The sequence below is a fragment of the Schistocerca piceifrons genome, chromosome 1 (genome assembly GCF_021461385.2).
Source record: "Schistocerca piceifrons isolate TAMUIC-IGC-003096 chromosome 1, iqSchPice1.1, whole genome shotgun sequence".
Taxonomy (NCBI): Eukaryota; Metazoa; Arthropoda; class Insecta; order Orthoptera; family Acrididae; genus Schistocerca; species Schistocerca piceifrons.
In genome coordinates this window covers 1,129,414,261-1,129,438,787 of record NC_060138.1, presented here as the reverse complement: position 1 = coordinate 1,129,438,787, position 24,527 = coordinate 1,129,414,261, and the positions used below count along the sequence as shown (strand labels likewise).

Below are 24,527 nucleotides of genomic sequence, written 5' to 3'. Positions count from 1 at the left end.
GGCCGCATTGTCAACTATAAAATTTTGACGTTTCGGCGACTATTGCACGTCGCCATCCTCAGGGTGTGCTGCTAACTGACAATGCGGCCTCAAACCCAGAAGAATTTTATTAGCCTAATACATGTTCAGCGCAGTCTGAATGAGTGGAGCCAAGTCATAGCACGAAAACGACCCTTAATACAACAAGGAAACATCTCTGGCATGCGGATTCAATGCTTCATTGCGACTCATTAACAAAAATAACTTCTTCGCAGTTTCTGATTTGGCCCGTTGCAGACATGCAGCTTCATGCACCTTCTGTGATATACCCAACTCCATATGGCCACTGAATGCACTTTTCTTTGCATTGTGCTCTCGGAAACTGTGTGTAGGATCGTTTTAAGACCACTGTTTTGTACGCGGATGCGAACGAAACATCCTTTTTTATAGATTCGTAAAACAGAGTCTGCGTTGATACACCAACAAATCTATCATCGTCGGTCACGATGTGGTCATGGGTGCGTCCAAACACGATAGATCATTTACTGTCATGACACACACGCCAGTGGTGGTCCATGGCTGCCTGATGGTAGTGCCACGGCGTCTGCAGTGTTCAGAATTGACCAGTGTCCACTATTAAGCGAGTAACTAATATTTTACACATAGAATTAATAAGCACATATTATTTTAGTCTATTTCGTACCCCATGCTGGTTCACTTGCTTCTAGTGATTTTACAGCACGTAACGGTCATTTTTGGAGAATTAACACAACTCTGTATTACAGTGTCAGAGCGATAAGCAACTATCTATTCTAACCAAACTAAGTCCTGAGAAATCAAAGCTACATAAGTCAAACCCTAACATGGTGGAGTTTACTAAAATTATGTCAGGAGAATCTAAGCGAAGAAATAACCTGAAAATTAGTAGCAATGTTTTCTTAAAAAGGAAGGACATTGTCAGCTCGAGGTCAATGAGCATTAATTCATGACCCAACAGTTAACAAGAAAACACCGGTACTGATAAACGATACAAGAGTATAACGGAACTGCGACGTCAATATATTCCCACCATTATTTAGTAACTATTAATAAATTTATTCCGTTGTGAGACAACATGGTCAGTGCCTTCGTGGAAAAATGTTCGCAGTTGCCTCCAGAATCATGATTTTACCCAGACATGCACCTCTTCATTCGAAGGAAATCAGCGTCTGCAAATGACTTTCTGCAGGGCTCCAAAAATATGGAAATCGTGTGGGGAGAGATGAGGTATCAGGAGACTGATTAAGAGCTTCCAAACAAAACTTTTGCAGCGTATTCGAAACAATCTTGGTAACACTCTGTTGCAGGGTAATGCACAGCTACATGTTGCCAAGATTGTTTCGAGTACGCTGCAGAAGTTACTCTGGGAAGTATCCTCTAAGGGGTTCTGATATCTTGCCACCCAGTTTCAAATTTTTGGAGCCCTGAAGAGTGACATTAGCTGCTGTTAATTTGCTGCGGCTGAATAGGTGCATGCCTGGGTACAATCATGGTACCTTAAGCTAATCCAAATATTTTTGCAATGAAAGCATTGACGGTTTAGTCTCACAGTGGAATAAATGTATGAACAGTTACGGCTATTGCTTTTGAAATAAAAAGCAGTTTACTTGATTTTTTCCATCGGTCTCATTTTCAGTTGACTACCCCTTACATCTATATGTGTAAAGAATGGTGATCATTTGTTTGTTTTTTGTTTGTAATTCAAACAAAACTACAGTTTTATTTCGACGTTGATGAAATTTTGCACATTTTACCTTCGCAAAAAGAAGAAGATTACAGTCTACATATGATTTCTTTATCTGAATTGAAACACATATGTTTTAATATATCAAAGTGACAGGTTGTTACCAAAAAAATCTGGAAGTTCTCGGCCGATTTCTTGAAATTTCTACACGATTCCCTAATAAACATCTGGATGGACAAAGGCTATATATATTTCATTACACTGGATATATAAACACGTATATGTTTTACAAAGGAGAAACATTGTTAAGAAACATCTCGATAAGTACTTGACCGATTTAGTTCAATACGTATAGATCTGGAACATTTTTGTGTAGAATTAAAATGGGAAATGGAGGAGTCGTGACATATGTAGAAGTTGGACACAAACTCAAAACTATTGAAAAAAATAGTTTTTATCTTGATAAGAACCTTTATGCATACACTTGTGAGTTATTAATGCAGAATTGTTCTCTGATAAATGAAACAGTCTACAGATGCCCTCTAGGAAACTGTCAGCTACTTGTGAGAAATCTAGATGCATTATTGAGGTACCTGACAAAAAAAATCAATGTTATTTAAATAGTCTATTTTCTAACTAGTGTGTAGCAGAACAATAGGACACTTATTGATAACATTTTACAGAAAGTTTTCGGGCTGAAACGACGAATGTACACCAAATTTCTAATGGACTCTCTCTTCATTATGCAAGATTAATGGAAATTAAAAGAACGTACATTAAAATCCGGAGGCAGGTTCATACAAAGCAGTGAGGCTTATTAATTGGAACATGAAGGACTGTGTTAGGGGTAAACTAAAAGCTGTAGTATGAGATGAGGTATAAGTAAAAAGAGATGCTAATTTCACATTCAATTTACTGTCCTTGTTTCGATTCCATATAAGGCTACACTTTGGCCAGCTACTTTTAGAAAAGGTTTTCTAAGACTTAAGTTTATATTCGCTATTAACAAATATCTATTTCTCCGATACTTTTCTTTTGCTATTGCCAGTCTTAACTTCTATTTCTCCTTACTTCGATCACCAACGGTTATTTTTCAGCCTACGTAGCCAAACTCATCTATTATTTTTAGTGTCTAATTTCCTGATCAAATTCAATCGTAATTTCAGCCTCCTGACCACCTTCTTCATTCATGAATTACTTTCGAGGAGCCTGTTCCGACTCTAATTTTTTACCTCCAACGCTTCCTGGACTGATCTACATCTCTTACCACTTTGGATACGTATTGGAAAGCTTTCTTCAGTTATCTGACTTGTTGTATTCATACATGTTCCTTCCACTTCTACTTATATGCGACAGTTTCTTCTGTTATTGAAATTTTTATTATCTTCTTTTCTTAACCTATGTTATAGTTTACGTACTTTGACTGAACTATTTTATTTCTGAGGTCTCAGTTCGATTCATGTCTTCCTTGTTTGATATCAGAGCCAAAGATCAACTTCAATTCCGATTCTTTTCTTCCCTTTTGCTTAATGATCTTTTTATTGTTACACAGAAACCCTGAAATTTTGCTGTCTTATTCTTTAAATGCCACAGGCCGTGCATTATGAACAGGTGCTCGATTGTGTTGAAAGATGCAATCTTCAACAGTGGGAAACAAGAAGATGCTTAAAACACCAATGTAGGCTTGTGCTGTGATAGTGTCACGCGAACAACAACGGGTGCAAGCCCCCTCTGTGTAAAACACGACCACACCATACCACAATTTTACTGTTGGCATTATACGCTGGTAGATGGCGTTCACCGGGCATTCGCCAAACCCACACCCTGTCACCGGATCCCCACATTGTGTTCCGTGATTCGTCACTCCACACAACGTTTTTCCAGTGTCCAATCGTCCAATGTTTACACTCCTTGCACAAAACGAGGCATCGTTTGACATTTACCACCGAGATGTGTGGCTCACGAGCAGCCGCTCGACCATGAAATCGAAGTTTTCTCACCTCCCGCCTGGCCGTCAAAGTACTTGCAGTGGATCCTGATGCAGTCTGGAATTCCTGTGTGATGGTCTTGCCAGATGTCTGCCTATTACACATTATGACTCTCTTCAACTGTCAGTCAACAGACGAGGTCGACCTGTATGCTTTTGTGCTGTACATGTCCCTTCGCGTTTCCACTTCACTATTGCATAGGAAACAGTGGATCTAGGAATGTTTAGGAGTGTGGATATATTGCATGCAGACATATGACACAAGTCACCCGCAATCACCTGACCAGGTTCGAAGCCCGTGAGTTCCGCGTAGCAAATCATGGCATGCAGTTAAAAAAAAGAAATGGTAGTGACTGAAAATGTACTCGAACTGTTTAAGTATTGGATCATTGAACATCAGACTCTTGAATTTGTAGTCTGTCATTTATCCACTTAGATACCTAACCTTACTGCAATTTCCTACACAATTACTACTCCACTGTGCCGTGAATATGAGGATTAGTCGGTACAAAATAAAAATAAGGCAGTCGGCGTAACAGTCTTCTGCGGAGAAGGAATACAGACATGTATAATAAACAAAGGTGTTTTGGAGAAGCAAAGACAGTAGTTCATTCACGAAATGTGTCGGGAAATACGAATAAATTGGGATTAAATTGAGTCATCACTTTTTCTTTACGTCTTCTTGTGTTACTTCGCAGTTGTTCAGAGTAACTGTATAGGCTGTGAGACAGACGTTTCCAGGTACATACGTCATATGGCCAAATTATAAAAGCTATGATTTTTCTGTCAGAATGTACTTGGCTTGTAAGTTATTTCCGCTACTACCTTACAGTCATATGAAACGTGGTTGATTCCTAAGCCAATGATAGTATTGTTTGTAAACCGAAGGAACTGTTTCATTTCTATTTGAACAGATGCTATAGTTGTCAGTGTCCTTCAGATATCTTATATGCGGTTGTGCTGATCCTTTGTTAAGAGAAACAATTGCATCCATAACTGTCGTTGGGCTGAAAACTACTTGTGTTGTATTTACAGGAAATGTGATGAGACTGTTACGATGATGATCCAGTCAGACGATTAAGATGGTGATGTAACTGATCGATCAACGTACCATCCTTGCGATATTTCCAGATGAAAAGTTTTCATAAAGAAGACTACAACATTTTATGTAAACACCGCCTCCTACAGCACTGACAAAGAGCAGTAATTATAGTTCATAAATAATGTTTCTCAGTTACTATATTCAAAATGATTTTAATTTTTGTTAGTGGCCCTGTTCGAAGACTATAGTGAGTGATCTGTTCTTCCAAGTGCCACAGTAGAAACGGGTACTGTAGGCAAGGAAATGTTCAGACACACCTTCAGAATATTTCATTAACAAATAAGACGTCTTGCTCTTACCATAAAAGTTAATGAAAGACAGTGACGCTACGAGCGTAAAACCTGTAACAACAGCATATTTACGATGGAGATGAACAAGTGTAGACTTCTGTGGTGTTTGCCAGCTCCGACAAAAGTTTATCACCGTGTAATCATACACCGTATTCCAACCTCATCCGGTACTGAATGTGGTGTTCATCAGGAGGAAAAGCTATACAACTAGGACTCCACAACATAACTCTTAAGAAGCAGTTCAATCCAAAGAAGCCCGGAGAAGGAAATGGCCGTAAAATTAGTAAGAATAGAAAAGGAGAATCTAAACGAATGGTGCCCTATCGGAATCGGAGTTCTGTTTCTTCCGAATCTAAATCCAGCGTCTTAAGAAAGGCGCTGCCTAGTTCGGTTCCTATATTTAGCGCCGCTGTATGCAGCAGAGAAAGGCACGCAGCCAACCTCTAGATTGACCGTCGGTTGGGAGTAAATTATAGCTGACGTCAAGAGGTCAAGCGCGTCAAGGGCACTCGCTGCAGCCGCAGCCTTTAGGAACCAGTCGGCCTTGAACTGGCTCGCTCTTCCGTCGTTGCACCGCAGTGAGCCGTGGGAAGCTGCCTCGTAAATTTCGCTTGTTGTCTACTTGTCACTCTCCTAGATATTGTTTGCATTGTAACGAAGTGTTTCGAGTGGTTCTCAAATCCCAGGTCGACCACGGGTAACTGCCACCCCATTGCCCTACGATTGAGCCTATGTGATCATTGTAGTTGATATTCTGACATTTACTACACCCATTATTTATTCATGAATAAACTACTGTCGCAGTAGTGATATACTTTACCCACGGTATAATCCGTTTCGGCGTTGTGTGAAGTGCGTACTTTTACAGTCTTGAACATTTTAAATCAAGATGCAAAACTTTGCAACTCCTTGAAATATTGTCGGGATTTGTCAATATTTTGTACCATTCTTCAGATACTACTCCATTATAGATAACTGTATAATCTGCGTAACTTCTAACGCTACTCTCAATGTTACCTGCCAGATCCTTAACATATAAACAGCCCCACACACAGGATTATTTTCTGGGGAAAGGTGGGGGCGGGCCAAATCGGAAAGCTAATTTTACCTATTGTCACTTTTTATATTCTAATATAAATACAAATTCGATTAAATCTTCTAACAGATGAGACAGGCGTACAAGAATTGATTTGCTGTTTTCATTCGTCTTTAGTCATAAATGAAAGTGTTACCAGCCTAAATTTCCGGAAAACTACAAGATAAATAATTATATAATTTACAGCATTGTCACTCAAGTGTAAATTTTATTAGCCAGTAGAAAAGCAAGTAACTCGAAAAAATTCATGGAAACTAACAGAATGTTACACAGTAAAGTCAAGCCGTAGAGAGGATCTAAAACATTCGAACATTGCTGCAAATATTTGCTGTAGTCCTTGTATCAAACTGCAGTTTTGAGCGAAGCTTTACCTGCCTGCGTTGACTAAAAACTTCACTTTCGCTCGACAATGAATGGCTTGGCACGCCTCTTCATTACCTGATATATTAAATGAACTACGACGTTATAACTGACATTAGTGTACACACAACTCTCAAATTAGGTCATTGAGAGGGGGGGGGGGAGGGGAGGGAGGGAAGGCGCTAAATTTGTTCGTTTTGTTGCAAGGATGGATACGAACTCTGTCGGATGTTATGACTGTGAATAACCAGTGATCAAACTTCGGTCGCTACGATTGAGAATTAGCACGTAGTCTACTTGAAAACAGTGTGATCCAAGGCGAACTGTGATCTATGGTGAGTATTTTGTACACAGAATCGATATTAAGTAACTACTGTTTGTTTGGCAGAGAGTTATGTTTTTATCTCGTTAAATAATTTTTCTGGCTTAGAAATGTTTATAGAGTGGATGATATGCTTAACGGCATTTCACTTTTGAAGCAATTAATTAAGGAACTGAATGGCTCGGGGAGATATAGTCATAAGCCACAACTTTCACGAAATTGAGTTATTCATGTTGCGGCATTCTTAACAATGTCTTCTTCACAATAAGTTGAAAAAGTTCCGTGTTACTGCAACAGATGGCAGGCTATGATGGAGTGCAGTTCTATGCTGTGCCATTTGGTGGTAGTTTCAGAAGATATATAGCCACAAGCCACGGCAAAATGGCGGATGGGTCAGGAACGTCTGAAGCGTCTTCGGGTCTTCAACGCTTATTTGACACAGACAGTAGTGGAAGTGAAGAGCTTTACCCTTTGATCCTGACAGTGATGAATCTTGGCATCCATTGACCAGCAGTTCCAGCTTAGATGATGTTTCGATAAGGAAATAAAACGGTTTATTTCTGGTGATTAATTTCCTGTGGCTTGTGACTTTGTTTCTCTCAACATTGGCAACGCATTTCTCAGCCATCCTGTGTGTTAATGATGAAACTTGATGGGCACATTTATATTACTGCTTAATGGTGCAATAATGTAGTTTCAAAGGCAAAAGATGTGTAAAAAATATTTTCTTATTAATGTGATTTTAGCGAAATTTAATGTTTTGTGTGGCTTATGACTATATCTCACACAAATTCTTAGACTATTTTGCTTTTCATATTATACTTTGAAATAAGTGGAATAAATGAAGAATCATCTGAAAAACCAAAGCCTTCACGGAAAAGAAAGTGAAATATTGATCAGTGGAAGAAAAATAAAGCAAAACGTCGACGAAATGCTGGTCAGCAGTATAAGTCTTTAAAAGCACACAAGACTGTTCAGGCTGCTACTATAGGAAGTCCCTGTACTTGTTCAATTAAATGCTTCACAAAACTGCTTGCAGAGGAAGAAAACATTTTTCATTCATTTTGGGACATAAGAAACTTTAATGCCCCGAATACTTACCTGATGAGCTGTATGAAAATGGAACCGAAAAAGCGGAGGTTTGTTCACTATTTAAATACAAATGGTTTAATATTTTGTACATTTATTTCATTTTGTTATATTTGTCATAATTTCTTTCAAAGCTATCCAAAAAAGACTTCCAAGAAAATATCATCCAGGGATGTTACATTTTCTTATAATATGAGGGTATGCAGAATAGAAGTCATGATCTGCAAGGAAGCTTTCCTAAGGGTTCATGGCTTACAGATACATTCACGAAGAGTGAGGAATTTGCAACATCAAATGAATCAGGGATTTGCAGTGCCGAAAGAAGATGGAAGAGGTTTGTATGTCACTCTGTGCTATAAGTTAGGGATGTACTCAAACTGAGTACTATACAAATATTTCTATTAGGAAGAGGATATAAGCTCATCTTTTTTTTCTTTCAGGAAAACATGGAAACTACCCATATAAATTTCAAGACAAAGCTGTAAAAAGTGTTAGAGAATTTCTCAACGCCATACCGAAATATATCAGTCATTACAGTAGGCAACAGAACCCCAATAAAGTGTATTTGGATTGTGATCTCACAATTGCTTCCTTATTTCGAGATAAATACTCAGAATAATGCAAGGAAAAGCAGGTTCCTGCAGTATCTGAAAGTAAATTCAGAGAAATTTTCGTATCTGAATTTAATGTAAGCTTCAAACTACCAAAAAGTGACACCTGTTCAAAATGTAATGGATTTCTAATTGCTATAAACAACCCAGAATTATGTGCAGAAGAAGTCACAGAAAAGAAACAACAATATGAACTGCATCTCAAAAAGGCTGACAGAGGACAAAATATGATTGCTTCTTTAACTGTTCTGGCTAAAGAAAATTCGAAAGAGCATCATATGGTAGCAATGGACATGCAGCAAACATTCCCCACACCTAAACTAACAGCAGGTCCAGCATTTTACAAGAGGAAAATATGGACATACAACTATGGTATCCACGACTGTGGATCAAATAATGATTATATGTTTCTGTGGAGCGAGAAAGATGGAGGACGGGGTACAGATGAGGTTGGGAGCTGCTTACTGAAGTACTTGCAGATAACTAATCCTCAGACAAAACATCTCCACATAATCATAGACAACTGCAAGGGTCAGACAAAGAATTGGCCTATTATTGCTTTGGAGAGGTCCCTTGTTGCTACCAAAAGATTTGATTCTGTCCAGCATAACTCCCCTGTGGTAGGTCAAACCATGCTACCTTGCGATTGTGATTTTGGTTTCATTAAACGGTATGCAAGAAACAGACGCCCAATAGTGTACACTCCAGATGAGTGGGCAGAAGTAATAAAATCTGCGAGTCCAAAACATTTCATTGTAACTAAAATGGAAAGAGAAGACTTCAGAAGTCTGGAAAGCCTGAAGACATTGACCTCAAAACGTACAGAATCCACGTCTGGAGATCCCCACCATTTCAGTGAAGCTACTCCATTTAAGTCTGAGTCTGAAGATCCCTTCAAGCTAAGTGTAAAGCACTCTTATTCAGACATAAGAGCTTTCATTCAGTGGATATTCGTGTCAAAAAGAAAAGCTAGTTGAACCAAATCCATATCAGCTGCCAATAAAGTACAGAAAGCCACTACCAATTATCCAGAAAAAAAATTGATGATGTACTGTCTCTTATGCCATACATACTTGCAGCAAACCAAGCTTTCTTTTAGTCATGTACTGGAAATAACGTGTACAATAATGAGGTAGAGGAACTTCCTTGATGTAACTACGTAAATGATAAAGTAATTTATACATCACAGATACCTGATATGTATATATTAATGTGTAAAAATTATATATTCTGCTTGCTGTGTAAGAGTAGTTAAAATAAATCCTTACAGATTCATACTTTATGCTTTAAACAATTTTTTGGGAGATATAGTCATAAGCCAACGTTGACTACATCTTAAATAGAATCATTCTAAAATTAATATTTTATAGCATGCAGAGAGTTGACTATTTAACAACATGCTTTGCAAGTATTAAGTAAGTGTTTGCAGTAGAAATAAGGTTTCTATTGTGTATTAAACATTTTCAGACCTCTTTGGAACTTTAAACTCGCTGTATCTCAAAACTAGTTCGATGTGGCTTATGATTATATCTCTCCGACCCCTTCAATTAAATGATTCATATTACTCTCAATAATTTCAGTGACTGGAGATGCTATGACAACTCTATTTCTATTTACAGTACACCTGAGGAAAGGATGCGAAAGACTGAATGCATTGGCTAACCAAACTGTCATCTTCACTGATAAAACACACACAATATACCGAACAAACTGAAAATTTACTCCCAGTACCTAACTGGGTCGAGAGCTGTCTTATAAGTTGACAGAGGAAAAATCCCCAGTTATTTAGTGTTTTCATTTTTTATGTGGTTGGAGGTGTTACTTGATTTGATCGGACATGTGCTTGATCACTGTCACTTTGGTAGGTCTATTCCACTCCACGTGACCCTTCCTGCTGAAATCATTCGCAAATTTTTTCTACTTGGAAGGCATCTGTTTACTTTACACAAGTTTTCGAAGAAAGATACTTCCCTTGAGTCTATTCTGTTCTGTTCCGAAATAGCCCAGACGAGGCCATATTGCCCCTAAATTTTTCCTTGTATGGCACAGACTGTAGACAAAGAAAAGCTAATTAGCTCAAAGCTGTCCTTGGGTGATCTGGAAATCTTTACTCATCTCGATATTTAGTAATACTAAGAAGGTGCTCACGACCTACTCTGCTTTGCAAGAGTTGAAACCACATATAAAGTGGGTCAAATGGCTCTGAGCACTATGGGACTTAACATCTGAGGTCATCAGTCCCCTAGAACTTAGAACTACTTAAACCTAGCTAACCTAAGGACGACACACACCTCCATGCCCGAGGCAGGATTCAAACCTGCGACCGTAGGGGTCGCGCGGGTCCAAACTGAAGCGCCTAGACCCGCTCGGCCACTCCGGCCGGCAAACCACAAATAGTTTAGTGTATCTTCTTCTGCTGTTTTTCATCTGCTTCTTTATACCTGAAACTTCTGTCACTTGACTTTCACTCATAATCAAGAATAAATTATGTTAAGAAAGCTTAGCAGTAGGAAATTTCCATGGTATCTGATATAAGCACAGATATTTCGAGTGCGGGGCTGCGTACAGCATAAACACCATGGGTCACAACGATCTCCCCAGAACCAAGCCTGAAGCTGCCTTCCATCCCAGATGACGTGTTGTGTCTGCCTTAACAAGAAATTCCTAATGCAGTCATCGTTTGATGATATTACTGTCGGCAACAAGCCTTGGTGTACTACCTTCCGAAAAATGTTTCGCTGCTAATACAATAATAATTGCTCGTTTTTCTCAGTAACTATACGATGAACTAATAATTAATGCTGTTACTAAGTCACTACTGTCGAGATGTCTCTGGAAACAGCATGTAGGACTCACAACTTAAACAGAAGAAATATTTTACGGGAAAGTGTGGATGGCTTAGAATCTTAGGCTACATCTGACGCTTTCAGCATTTTCATACTACGACGGAAAAAGGCTTATCCACAAATATTATAAACAGGGATGTGCGAATGTCGCCGCGAGTTCTAACGCACTGCTTCTCGAGCGGGAAGGCGTGCCGGTTCCTGGCACGAATCCTCCCGGCGGCTTTGTGTCGAGGTTCGGTGTACCGGCTAGCCTGTGGATCGTTTTTCAGGCGGTTTTCCATCTACCTCGGCGAATACGGGCTGGTTCCCCTTATTCCGCCTCAGTTACACTGTGTCGGCGATTGGTGTGCAAACACCGTTTCCACGTACGCGTACACCATGATTTCTCTACCACGCAAACATTTGGGGTTACACTCGTCTGGTATGAGATGTTCCTGGGGATGGTGGGGGGTGAGGGGGGTGGGGGAGTCCACTGGAGGCCGAACCGCACAACAAAACCTGGGTTCGGTGTGGGGCGGCGGTGGGGTGGGTGGACTGCTGTGGCCTGTTGTGGAGTAGTGCACCACTAAGGGCTACCGCGGGACAAAGCCTTCCCGTGGTTTCTAGGTCACGGATTTAATACAATGCAATATAATATAATGTGTCAATGTGTGTATGAATGTATGTACATATGTACGGATGTTTCACAGCCCTCCTCACTCGACCAATTACAGTCAAACTTCGGAACGGGTGTCACTTACTGTCTGCAAACAATGGCTGCGGCGGTAAGAACCACCTGCCCATCAAAGCAGTGCTGGTATTTGAATCTCAGAGCTCTTCGTGTATTTCAACTAGCTCTGCATATAACATCAATCCCTTACGAAACTTTTTCTTGCTGACATCCCCCACAAAATGATGAAACGGAAGAAGCTCATCGCTTATTACACACATCAAAAAACGTTTTGCGTCACCCTGGTTCCCAGAACTGCTTAAGATAAGCTTTGACTGTCGATGTTGTGCCACAGACACAGTCCCTTTCACTGTTCAGAGATGTCACTAAAACCGCCCAAAGATGTAAACAACCATGCATGAACAGTGCCTATTAGATGAAAGGAGTCCGACAGCCGATCAGTTCCAGTCATTCCACCAGGAAGGAACTACACTGCTCGTGTTGTCTGTAGCTCAACCATGCCTAGACGGCCAATGCCGCGGTCCGATCGCGTCCGCATTGTTACTTTGTGCCAGGAAGGGCATTCTACAAGGGAAGTGTCAAGGCGTCTCGGAGTTAACCAAAGCGATGTTTTTCGGACATGGAGGAGACACAGGGAAACAAGAATTGTAAATGACATGCCTCGTTCAGAACACCAAAGGGCTACTACTGCAGTAGATGACCGCTACCTACGGATTATGGCACGGAGGAACCATGACAGCAACGCCACCGTGCTGAATAATGCTTTTCGTGCCGCCACAGGTCGTCATGTTACGACTCAAACTGTGCGCAATAGGCTGCATGATACGCAATTTAAGTCCCAACGTCCATGGCGAAATACATCTTTGCAACCAAGACACCATGCAGCTCGTTACAAATGGGGCCAACAACACGCCAAATGCACCGCTCAGGATTGGCATCACGTTCTCTTCACCGATGAGTATCGCCTATGCCATCAACCAGACAATCGTCTGAGATGTGTTTGGAAGCAGCCCAGTCAACCTGAACGCCTTGGACACACTGTTCAGCGAGTGCAGCAATGTGTAGGTTCCCTGCTGTTTTGGGGTGGCATTATTTGGGGCCGAAGTTCAGAGCTGGTGCTCATGGAAGGCGCCGTAACGGCTGTACGATACGTGAGTGCCATTCTCCGACCGATAGAGCAACCATATTAGCAGAATATTGGTGAGGAACATCTTGTGAATGAGATCCTTCAGGATAACGACGTCGCTCGACTAGAGTGGCCAGCATGTTCTCCAGACATGAACCCTATCGAATATGTCTGGGACAGACTGAAAAGGGTTATTTATGGACGACATGACTCACTAGCCACTCTGAGGGATCTACGTCGAATCGCCGTTGAGGAGTGGGACTATCTGGACCAACATTGCCTTGATGAACTTGTGGATAGCATGCCACGACGAGTACAGGCATGCATGAATGCACGAGGACGTGCTTTTCATGTCCAATAAAAAGGGCGAAAATGATGTTTATGGTGATCTCTAGTCCCATTTCTGTTCAGGTTTCAGAACTCCAGGAAACAAGGTGATGCTAAACATTTTTTGATGTGTGTACATTTTCGCTGTTTCTGCAGTAAAACAATCACATCAAGTAGGCCGTTTTAATTTATTAATTGTTTACGTTTGACTGCTTTCACAACACTTTATGCAGACAGTGTTTACATATATCACTGAGTATACCAAAAATATTATATCATTGAACGACGCATAGTCCGGAAGACATAACGTTACAAGCAAACCCAGCGTTCTTTTGCAATAGCTAATCGATTTGACACACACCATAAAGCCCACCTTCTTCTCTGTGTCGTCCCTCCCCCGCCCGCCACCCCAGCTCCCCACCTCGCGTCTCTACGTCCATTTCCTCTCATCCTCCGCCTCTCTCTGTCCTCCTACACCTCTCTCTGGCCTTGAGCCTTGTTTATTGTTATTGTAAACGGAACTTTGATAGGGAACTGAAGTCACTTAAAATGAAAGTGTAAATCGTTTGGTACCATTGATATACGGGATATGGAAAAAGTCTCCAGCTATTTGATCAGTGATGATAGTAGTTTCAAAGACAGTATTCTGCATATGTTTAATCTGTGAAGGTGTGGATTTACGAAGTTACTGACGATTCAGATTCCACGACCGATAAGCCGTAAACACAACCTTTCTGTTTGCTGTAAAACCGACGGCTAACCATTTTTATTCAGACTTTTTGACAAAGAAAAAGAATTTGTATGGGGAAAACAATCGTCTAAGATTTACATGGCCTGTCACATTAGCTGAAAATAATTGCAAGAAAGAAAATACAACTGCGCATCTTCACTGCACAGTTTTGCTCTCTCTTTCTCGCAGTCGGATTTAAAATGAAACCTCTAAATTGTGACAGAATCATGTATGTATCCTTTGTCTGTCTCTAAATGTGTTGATGCACAATGCAAATATAAAAATGTGAAGTAATATTCTCTAGAGCTTTCCGTGATTTTTGTGACAACTTTTACCCTTTACTAGTCGCATTTGTATTTATATGTCGTATATATCAAAAAGTGGTATATAGTGCACGTCTGTTCGCATTTTCGTAACAGTATCGTGTAAAAATATGAAGTAATTTGATGATGAACTTTTCCAGATTTTTGCCAACAACATTTCGTCTTTCTGTAAAAATATGAAGTAATTTGATCAAGAACTTTTCCAGATTTTTGCTAACAACGTTTCGTGTTTCTGTATTAAATATATTTACATATCATACACACTAAAAAAAAAGTAGCCTATGTTCGAATGTTCATTAGAGTGTAGTATGAAGTAATTCAGTCCAGAACTATTTGAGATTTTTGGTAACAAGGCTTCCCTCTTTATGTATTACATATATACTTATTTATTGTGTATGTAAAAAATACACAACCCATGTCCATCCGAATGTTCATCAGAGTATCGGGCAAAAATCTGAATTAAATCAGTCAAAAACTTTCGAGGTTTTTGGTAACAATTTTTCTCATTTACATACTGTCGAAATAAAGATCTGCCGCATCAAAAATATTTAGAGCTACGAAATTTCAGGAATACATTTGTCTAGGTTAAATGTGTAAGTGATTAAAATTGCAAGCTCATAGGTTAATGGTAGCGCCATATAAGCCGTTGCAAATATAAAGTGCTGGCACATTATCAGTCGGTGTGGCCGTCAGAATGTTGAATGCAAGCATGAGGACATGCATTTATTGTGTTGTACAGGTGCCGCAAGTCTGCTTGTGGGATGGAGTTCCATGCCTATTGGACTTGGCCAGTCAATAAAGGAAGGGTTTGTGAATGATGCTGAAGTTGCCGTGCAATGATGTCCCATTCATTCTCGATTGGGGATATGTCCAGCAGGCCAAAGCAACACGTCTACACACTATGGAGTATATTGGTCTACAACAGTTGTATGAGGGTGAGTGTTATCTTGTTGGATATCTTGGGATGCTGTTCATGAATGGCAGCACGACAGGTTGAATTACCAGACTGACGTACTAATTTGCAGTCAGGGTGCGCGGGATACCCACGAGGGTGTTCCTGCTGCCATACGAAATCGCAACCCAGGTCATAATTGCAAGTGTGCGTCTAGTGCTTATATCAAGCAAACAGGTTGGCAGCAGGCCCTCAACTAGCCTAACCTAGTCAGAACAAGCTTTTATAAAAAAAATGAAAAAATAAAAAAAAATAACAAAAAAACAATAGACTGGCTGGGTGAGATTAAGATATGTGAACACAAAATAAGCAGTCTTGCATATGCGGATGACTTAGTTGTGATGGCAGATTCGATTGAAAGTTTGCAAAGTAATATTTCAGAGCTAGATCAGAAATGTAAGGACTATGGTATGAAGATTAGCATCTCCAAAACGAAAGTAATGTCGGTGGGAAAGAAATATAAACGGATTGAGTGCCAAATAGGAGGAACAAAGTTAGAACAGGTGGACGGTTTCAAGTACTTAGGATTCATATTGTCACAGGATGGCAACATAGTGAAAGAACTGGAAGCGAGGTGTAGCAAAGCTAATGCAGTGAGCGCTCAGCTACGATCTACTCTCTTCTGCAAGAAGGAAGTCAGTACCAAGACTAAGTTATCTGTGCACCGTTCAATCTTTCGACCAACTTTGTTGTATGGGAGCGAAAGCTGGGTGGATTCAGGTTACCTTATCAACAAGGTTGAGGTTACGGATATGAAAGTAGCTAGGATGATTGCAGGTACTAGTACACGGGAACAATGGCAGGAGGGTGTCCACAATGAGGAAATTAAAGAAAAATTGGGAATGAACTCTATAGATGTAGCAGTCAGGGCGAACAGACTTAGATGGTGGGGTCATGTTACACGCATGGGAGAAGCAAGGTTACCCAAGAGACTCATGGATTCAGCAGTAGAGGGTAGGAGGAGTCGGGGCAGACCGAGGAGAACGTACCTGGATTCGGTTAAGAATGATTTTGAAGTAATAGGTTTAACATCAGAAGAGGCACCAATGTTAGCACTGAATAGGGGATCATGGAGGAACTGTATAAGGGGGGCTATGCTCCAGACTGAACGCTGAAAGGCATAATCAGTCTTAAATGATGATGATGATGATGAAAAAACCAATAGACCTCCAATCTCCCCTCCAAGTAGCTCTCCCATGACGCTGTTGTAGTCGCAAGTGGGTTGGTTTGGTGTCGGTGGAAAGCACGCTACACGCCGTTGGGCCCGGAGCTGTCCTTGAAGTAATTGTGTGGCAACAGCTGCATGAACTGCTGCTACAGATGCAATACTATTCGCCGGAGCCACACACCAAACACGATGGTCTTCCCTGTCGGTAGTGCCACTTGACCGTCAGGAAGCCAGTCCTCTTGCGAGCGTACATTCTCGTGATAACCGCTGCTAGCAGTCAGATACAGTTGCTACATTCCTGCCAAGTCTTTCTGCAATATTGCAGAAGCAACGTACGGCTTCTGGTGGCCATATTACATGACCTCGTTTAAACTCAGCGAGGTGTTGATAATGGCATCTTTGTCGCCTTAAAGGCATACTTGACTGAGATCATCTCACCACGTCAGACCTCAACGGTAACGAATGCTCACGACCGTTACAGCTCGTATATAAAGCAAAGCCGTGAAATTTGAACAGGCATCATCTTTTAGATTAGAAACACGCCCTCGTTTAGTCGCGCAATTCCTCCCTCGTATTGCGATTCATTCTCCGTTTGTTTATATTACATATGAACTTACATGTTGTATATATTAATAACATAAATGTCATATGTCAGATCGATTTCTCATTATGGTATAGTGTAAAAACCCTAAAGTGAATCGGTCAAGAACTCTTTGAGAATTTTGTTATAACGTTCACCATTATAAATTACATACTAGCGGAGAAGCACGTCGTTTGCTAGGTATTTATTTATTGCTGAGCGTCCACGCCTGTATCACACAATATCTGGCCTGGTGCTTAATATTTATGACGTCATGTCTAATGAATTATGTGTTGCACAATGATATAATTTTGTAGGCGCATCGAGCGGCATGTGTGAACACTATCTGTGAAAATTCTAGTGACTAGAGATAGTAGCAAAGAAGTAACAAATTTAGAAGTCATGAATGATGCGGCAGACTTTCAAGCACCTCACTTTTTATGACATCAAATCTCCTGAACTCTGTGTCGTAAAATGGTATGGTTCAAATGGCTCTGAGCACTATGGGAGTTAACTTCTGAGGTCATCAGTCCCCTAGAACTCAGAACTACTTAAACCTAACTGAGGACATCACCCACATCCATGCCCGAGGCAGGATTCGAACCTGCGACAGTAGCGGTCGTGCTGTTCCAGACTGTAGCGCCTAGTACCGCTCGGCCACCCCGGCCGGCTATAATGGTATAATTTCGCACTTAAATCCTGTGTTATTTGCACATACTGTCTGTAGAATGTATCGCGAGTACTGTTAGAAGTAAAGAAGTAATAAATTACAATGTCATGCCTCATGCAGTTCTTTGAACCGCGGAAAAATCATTCTGCAGGGATTGACGGAGAGGAAAAATTTCATAAGGGTTTGAACTAGTACATAAAGTACGTTGCAGATCAATAATTCCTCTCATTCTCAATTAATGGAAGAATAAAAAGTGGGAATTCACATGTTGCGTGCTAAAGACTTTCATTATCCCCACCCCCGCCCCTTTGATAGGTGGGTGGTCCTTATCACCAGATCGATTATGAGCTGACAGTAAGGTATATGTGTAGGAAATTTGGTTGAAATCGGTCCCGTGGCTTAAGAGGAGATTTGAAGCACGCACACACACACACACACACACACACACACACACACACACACACACACACACAAACACACACATTTGTATAATAACCATGCATCTATTTATATACCGTATATCTTAAAAATATATAGTCTATGATCGTCCGAATGATCATTGGAGTACTGCGTGGAAATATGAAGAAAATCGTGGAAGTACTTTTCGCTATTTTAGGTAACAACATTAAACAACGAGTTGTCTTTATGTAGTAGTATACATACACTCTGAGGTGCGAGCACTTTTCTAAAGCAAGCTGGCGTTTGAAACTGTTTTACACACGAGAGTTCGATTCTCTAAAGAATCGCGGATGAGGTCACTGATACGCGTTGTAATCCAGACCTAAATACAGTGGAAATGAAATACAATGACGAACGCCAGAAGAGAACAAAAATCCACTACTGCATTTAATGTAATACATGCAACTACAGATCCCAAGAGCCACTGTCGAGATGAGGCATCCGAGAAATACACTGAAACTTTGAGCAAATCGACACTGACTAAGCTTCTCGTATGTGAACGGGGTTACTGGACGAAACAGGCAAGCAGAGAAAATGGTGCTAAATGGACGGTGTATCCTATGGTTAAATTCTAAGTCGCTTATTATCGCTGTATGAGTCAATAAGTAGAATCAAATGCGAACATTTCAGATTAGACTCAGCTGTGACCGTTAAGAATGTTGTTGTTGTGGTCATCAGTCCGAAGACTGGTTTGATGCAGCTCTCCACACTACTTTATCCTGTGAAAGCCTCTTCATCTCAGAGTAACTAACGTAATCTACATATATTCTTCAGAATCTAATTAATGTATTCATCTCTTGGTCTCCGAGTTTTACCCCTCACGCTTCCCTCCAGTACTAAATTGGTGAGCCATTGATGCCTCAGAATTTGTTCCCTCAACCGATCCCTTCTTCTAGTTAGGTTGTACCAAAAATTTCTCGTCTGCCCAGTTCTATTCAGTATCTTCTCATTAGTTACGTGAGTTGCCCATTTAATCTGCAGCATTTTTCTGTAGCACCCCAACAGGTTAATGTATGCAATGACTCTATTACGTTATGCTCAGGTCACAGTTACATTACATCTCTATTCCATCTTTTGCGGCAGCAGCTGAAAGCTGTGACATATTTTCTAATGCAACTTACGTCTTTAAATTATAAACTACTCTAAGCAGCCACATTTATTATTCTTTGCAGAATGAGTTTTGAGGAACTATATTTCTACCATCAGGTAGATTGAAGTTAATGATCAAGGCATGAATGGATAGTATGTACGATTTGTGGCAACCTGTGTCACTGACTTCCAGTGATCACTGATCACATTCTGTTTTCCCAGTCATATTTACACCACACACACTCTGTACAAATGGAATGAAAATCAAGCAAAGGTGTGCTAAGCTGTGCTTGGTTCAGTTTATATAAAATGTGCGTCACGTAAATACGCCTGCAAAGGCCGCCTGTTAGTAATGAAAGGCAGTGCCAAAGGTTCCTTAACAGTCGTACATACAATACACCAATGTCTTGATGACTGACATAAAATCACCTTGTGATGGAGGTATAACTCTCCGAAACGCCCTGTGAAAAGAGAAATAAATGTGACTGATTACAGAAATTTGTCGTTGCATTTAATAAGGAGCAATCGTATCAATTTGTTCTTTTAAGTCACACATTGTCATTTGAAGGTTATATCAATTACCAAAGCAAAGCCGATCATGACAACAACAAGGAACTCTTTGAACATAACACAAATTTAAATCACGTTATATCCAGTTCTTGTACGTAATATAATGCGGTATTTATGTAATTTGTAGATAATTTATATAAATAAATGAAGACTGCCTGCTTGTTGATTCAATCGATACCATACGACCTTCACGAAATGGTGCTTTTGGTTTCTTGTAAGTAAACTCAAATTTCGAATATGAAAACCACTTTAATTCTTTACCCAATATTTTGTTACCATGAAGTGAACGTCGACTGCCGTTAAGAATCGTAGTAGTATAATAAGTTTCATGGGTGACCAACTCATTTCGTTAATGTCAAAATTGTATCAATTACGTGTAAAACAGAAAACGGTGCATAATAATCAGATTCAATAAAAGACTTTTTCGGAAGTGACATTTATTCAGCACACGCCGGAAAAACCATATTTTAACATACAACAGTAGTCCAAAGGTATTGCCTTCATTAATGTCATTTCTGAAATAACACAGACTCGCAAAATCTAAGACCAATTTTGGACTCATCACGAAAATTCCCGTAAGATGAGACATATTATATACCATTAAACAGCTCTTCCTAATTTTGTAAAAATTTCACTTATTTTATTTTTCTGACATGGAAGTCAGGTTTTAGGACATATCAATACACTCAAAGCTGCTATCACAATAGTACGTGTTAAAATATATTAACTATAAACAAAAAACAAACTGTTTTAATTTAATGATAATATAAATTAAATTAGAGCTGTCGGTCAGGTAACACAAATTAATTGTTGAACAGTTGTTCATACTTCGTTTTGTGGCAGCACTTTCCTTTAACTAGTAGGACAGAGAAGTCTTTAAAAACATTTTTCTAGACGCCAAGCGTAACTTGAAAGCGAATTGCTGTTGTGTTGGGTCAGGCCGATCTATAATTATTTTAATTTTTACGGAAGTCCGGCAAAAATAAGCTGGCACATATGTGAAAAAAATGTACGACATTAGTCACGAGTGAATTCTCATAATTGCTTCGAAAAGCAAATACTGAGCTATGAACACACGTTTTCGTTTACCAATATTTTCATCACAGATAGTTACACAACTGACAGTACAAGTGAAGTTTAGGAGCAGAAATCTGTAATCTAGCGCTACTATCGACTTCACCACACTACGACGAGGAAATCCACGAGTGGAATTGTGGAATACTTGTGCTATGTTGGTGGTGGCAGGGGGGGGGGGGGGGGGGGGGCTCAACCATACATGTAGCGCAACGTGACACAGAAGACTAACTGGAAATGCAACTGTTAACCACTGTCGACTAGTGACAGTAAACTTACATACCTGTGATCCGATCATGGTAGCCCCAACCTTGTGCTTATGCGTGTACGCCCTCTGGTAAGGGTCGACACTGATGTACTCCGCCTCGCACAGTATCTGACCATCCTGCAGCGCTGGCAACTCTTCTTCCTCGATACTGAAGTTGTCGACTTTCGGCTCTCCGGTGAAGAGACTTGCGATGACAATCTTGCGTGCCTTCGACATAACTAGCTGCGAGAAATGCCTCCGACACGAGTTTACAAGTTGTTCAGCTGACAAGAAGGGCTCAAGCAGGTGTTGTCTCGGCTGAGGTGCCCACGTAGCTGCTGCCAGTGCGACGTCTTCTGCAAGGCTACGTCCCGTATCCGGTCTCACATATAAGACGGCGCGAAAGTCAAGGACATTCCGGAAGCGGCATTGCGCCCGCCGTCTGGTGTGCGGATCAGCAATGAAGGAACCGCTGCGTCATTCATGAACGCCAGTGAAGTCCCTGGGACGTGTGTTATTTAATAATACAGTTTATTTACAGGAATAACCGTAACTAATACATGATTAAAAATCCAAATCACATTTATATTTACTGGAGTAAACCTTACTTTCTTCCCTCAACAACTCATAGGATTAGCAGGCTTTAAGCTGTCGGCGCATGGGAGTTAGCTAGCGTTGACGTCCCGCTCTAAGAGTTTTGTGACGTCATTTCCTGGTATTTCAGGTTGAGGAGCCATTTTGCCACTTGAAACTCAAAATAAGTTCTGCGATATTTCGGCAACGTGGCTCTTAAAGCAGAACCTATAGAAAGGAAGAACGCTACCTATGTCACAAGCAGAGAGTAAGAAACCATACTGCATTTTCCGTGCTCGGTAGAATCCCATTACGGTAGGTTTTATGTTATACATTCCACCATGTGTATACAGGATGGTCCATTGATAGTGAACGGGCCAAATATCTCACGAAACAAGCATCAAACTAAAAACCTACAAAGAAGGAAACTCGTCTAGCTTGAAGGGGAAACCAGATCACAATAGCCATAGATCAACACGATATCGACCTCTTCCGCAATTGGTAAACGGTCCATTTTAACACGGGTAATGCATCACGAAGCAAATACCGTCCGCACTGACGGAATGTTACGTGACACCAGGTTCTCATACGTTTGTGGCTATTACAGCGCCATCTATCACAAAGCGATAAAAGTGGTCCAACTAAAACATTCATATTTCTTTACGTACTACACGAATATGTAATAAAAAATGGGGTTCCCATATAAAAAAAACTCAGTTGATATCCGTTTGACCTGTGGCAACGCCATCTACCGGGAAAACCATAGCGCCATCTGGTTTCCCTCTTCAAGCTAGACAAGTTTCGTTCTTTGTAGTTTTTTCGTTTGACACTTATTTCGTGAGATATTTGGCCCGGTCGCGATTGATGGACCACCCTGTATGTGCTGTTTCTAAGCACCAGCACATTGAATGTTTAGAGAACGACCCGTTATTGGTACGATTTGTTTTAATAGAATGACGAGAAGCGTGGTTAAAGAAATTTTCGTATTTAGTTGTTCTCGAATTACAACTCGAGTATTGTGAGAGTAAGCCGTTTTATGGTAGTGACCGGTAGAAGATTAATGAAAACGTGTCTTTTTTCTTAACATTTGTTGTAAGTAAGTGTCAGCTAATAACTCTAATCTGACTGAAGCCTTTATGAGACTGTAAAATAAAATATGAGGTCTAACATAGGGTTATATGGCCAACCGGTTGCAAATAACTTTTTGGTACATTGACCTTGGTTTCGACACCTACTAAGTGTGTCTTCATCAGAATGAAATTTTGAGAACCCCTAAAATCACATTACCAAAAAGTAGTGGTCAGAATTTAGACCAGCTGTGCTCAAGTCGAAAATAAAATAAAACACGTTTCAGCTTTTGCTACGTGCGCCTCGCCCAGTGGCTTACATTTCGGCCATGTTTTCGTGGCAGCAAGGTAAGCCACTGGACCGATCAGTCTAACGTTGTTCCTAGTTAGGCGCACATAGCAAAGGCTGGAACGTATTTTATTTTCTGACTTCAGAGTACCTGCTCTAAAAAACTCATTCTGATGGAGACACCATTAGTAGGTGTCGAAACCTATGTCAGTGTACGAAACAGTTATTTGCAACTGGTTGGCTGCATGCTCCTACGTTCAAACTACGAGGGTTGGAACTTCAATAGTGGCAACTACTTATTTACAGCTCGTAAAAAATAGATTAGTGTTTCAAAGTTTTACTGACATTCAAAGTAGTCACGAGCATTGTGTATAACCCGTTGCCACTATATGCATGTCGTAGGATACTCTTAGCAGTGCCAGTTGCGTTGACAGTTCGAGCGGCGCCATCTATTGCCCAACGACTTTGTTGCAGTTCTGAAGCGAATGTTGTGAAGTGTTTCCTTCAGTTTAGAAATCGAGCTGAACTCACAAAGGCTGAAGTCAGGGGAGTGCAGTAGGTGGAATAGCACTTAGCAGCCCCATCAATCAAACAAATCAGCAACAGCTGGCACTGTACGTGCTTCAGCATTGTCCTGCAAAATGGTGGTCAGGTCTTGCAGAAAGTGTCATCACTTCTGTCTCTATGCTGGTCGTAGGTTGTGTTCCAAAAATGAACAGCATACAGAGAGAAGAGATGACACTTTCAGCAGGACCTTACCATCATTTTGCAGGACAATGCTCAAGCACGTATAGTGCAAGCTGTTACTCATTTGTTTGCGTGATGGGGCTGCTAAGTGCTGTTCCACCTTCTGCACTCCCCTGACTTGAGCCTTCGTGAGTTCAACTCGATTTCTAAACTGGCAATCGCTTCAGAACTGCTACAAATTCGTCGGGCAATAGATTGCGCTGCTCGAACTGTCAACCCAACTGGCACTGCTAAGAGTATCCTACGACTTCCACATCGCTGGCAACGGGTTGTACACAATGCTGGTGACTACTTCAAAGGTCAGAAAAACTTTGAAACACGTATCTATTTTGTACGAGCTGTAAATAAATAGTTGCCACTATTAAAGTTCCAACCCTCGTAGTAAACGTTTGCTAAGAAATAGCCATGTTTAAAAGTGTAAGGTATGAAGTTGTTACCAGCTGAATTTCAGCATAGCGAAG

At 40.6% G+C, this 24,527-nt stretch overlaps 1 protein-coding gene across 1 annotated transcript in view; it reads right to left on the bottom strand.

The window, feature by feature from the left end:
- The window catches only part of LOC124780330 (prostaglandin reductase 1-like), a 32,986-nt gene extending 11,223 nt beyond the window's left edge, over positions 1-21,763 (bottom strand). The window contains exon 1 of the mRNA XM_047253772.1: positions 21,427-21,763. Coding sequence (XP_047109728.1) covers positions 21,427-21,627 — 201 coding nt within the window. The 5' untranslated portion in view covers positions 21,628-21,763. The remainder of the gene's footprint in view (positions 1-21,426) is intronic.
- Between the last annotated feature and the right edge of the window lie 2,764 nt (positions 21,764-24,527).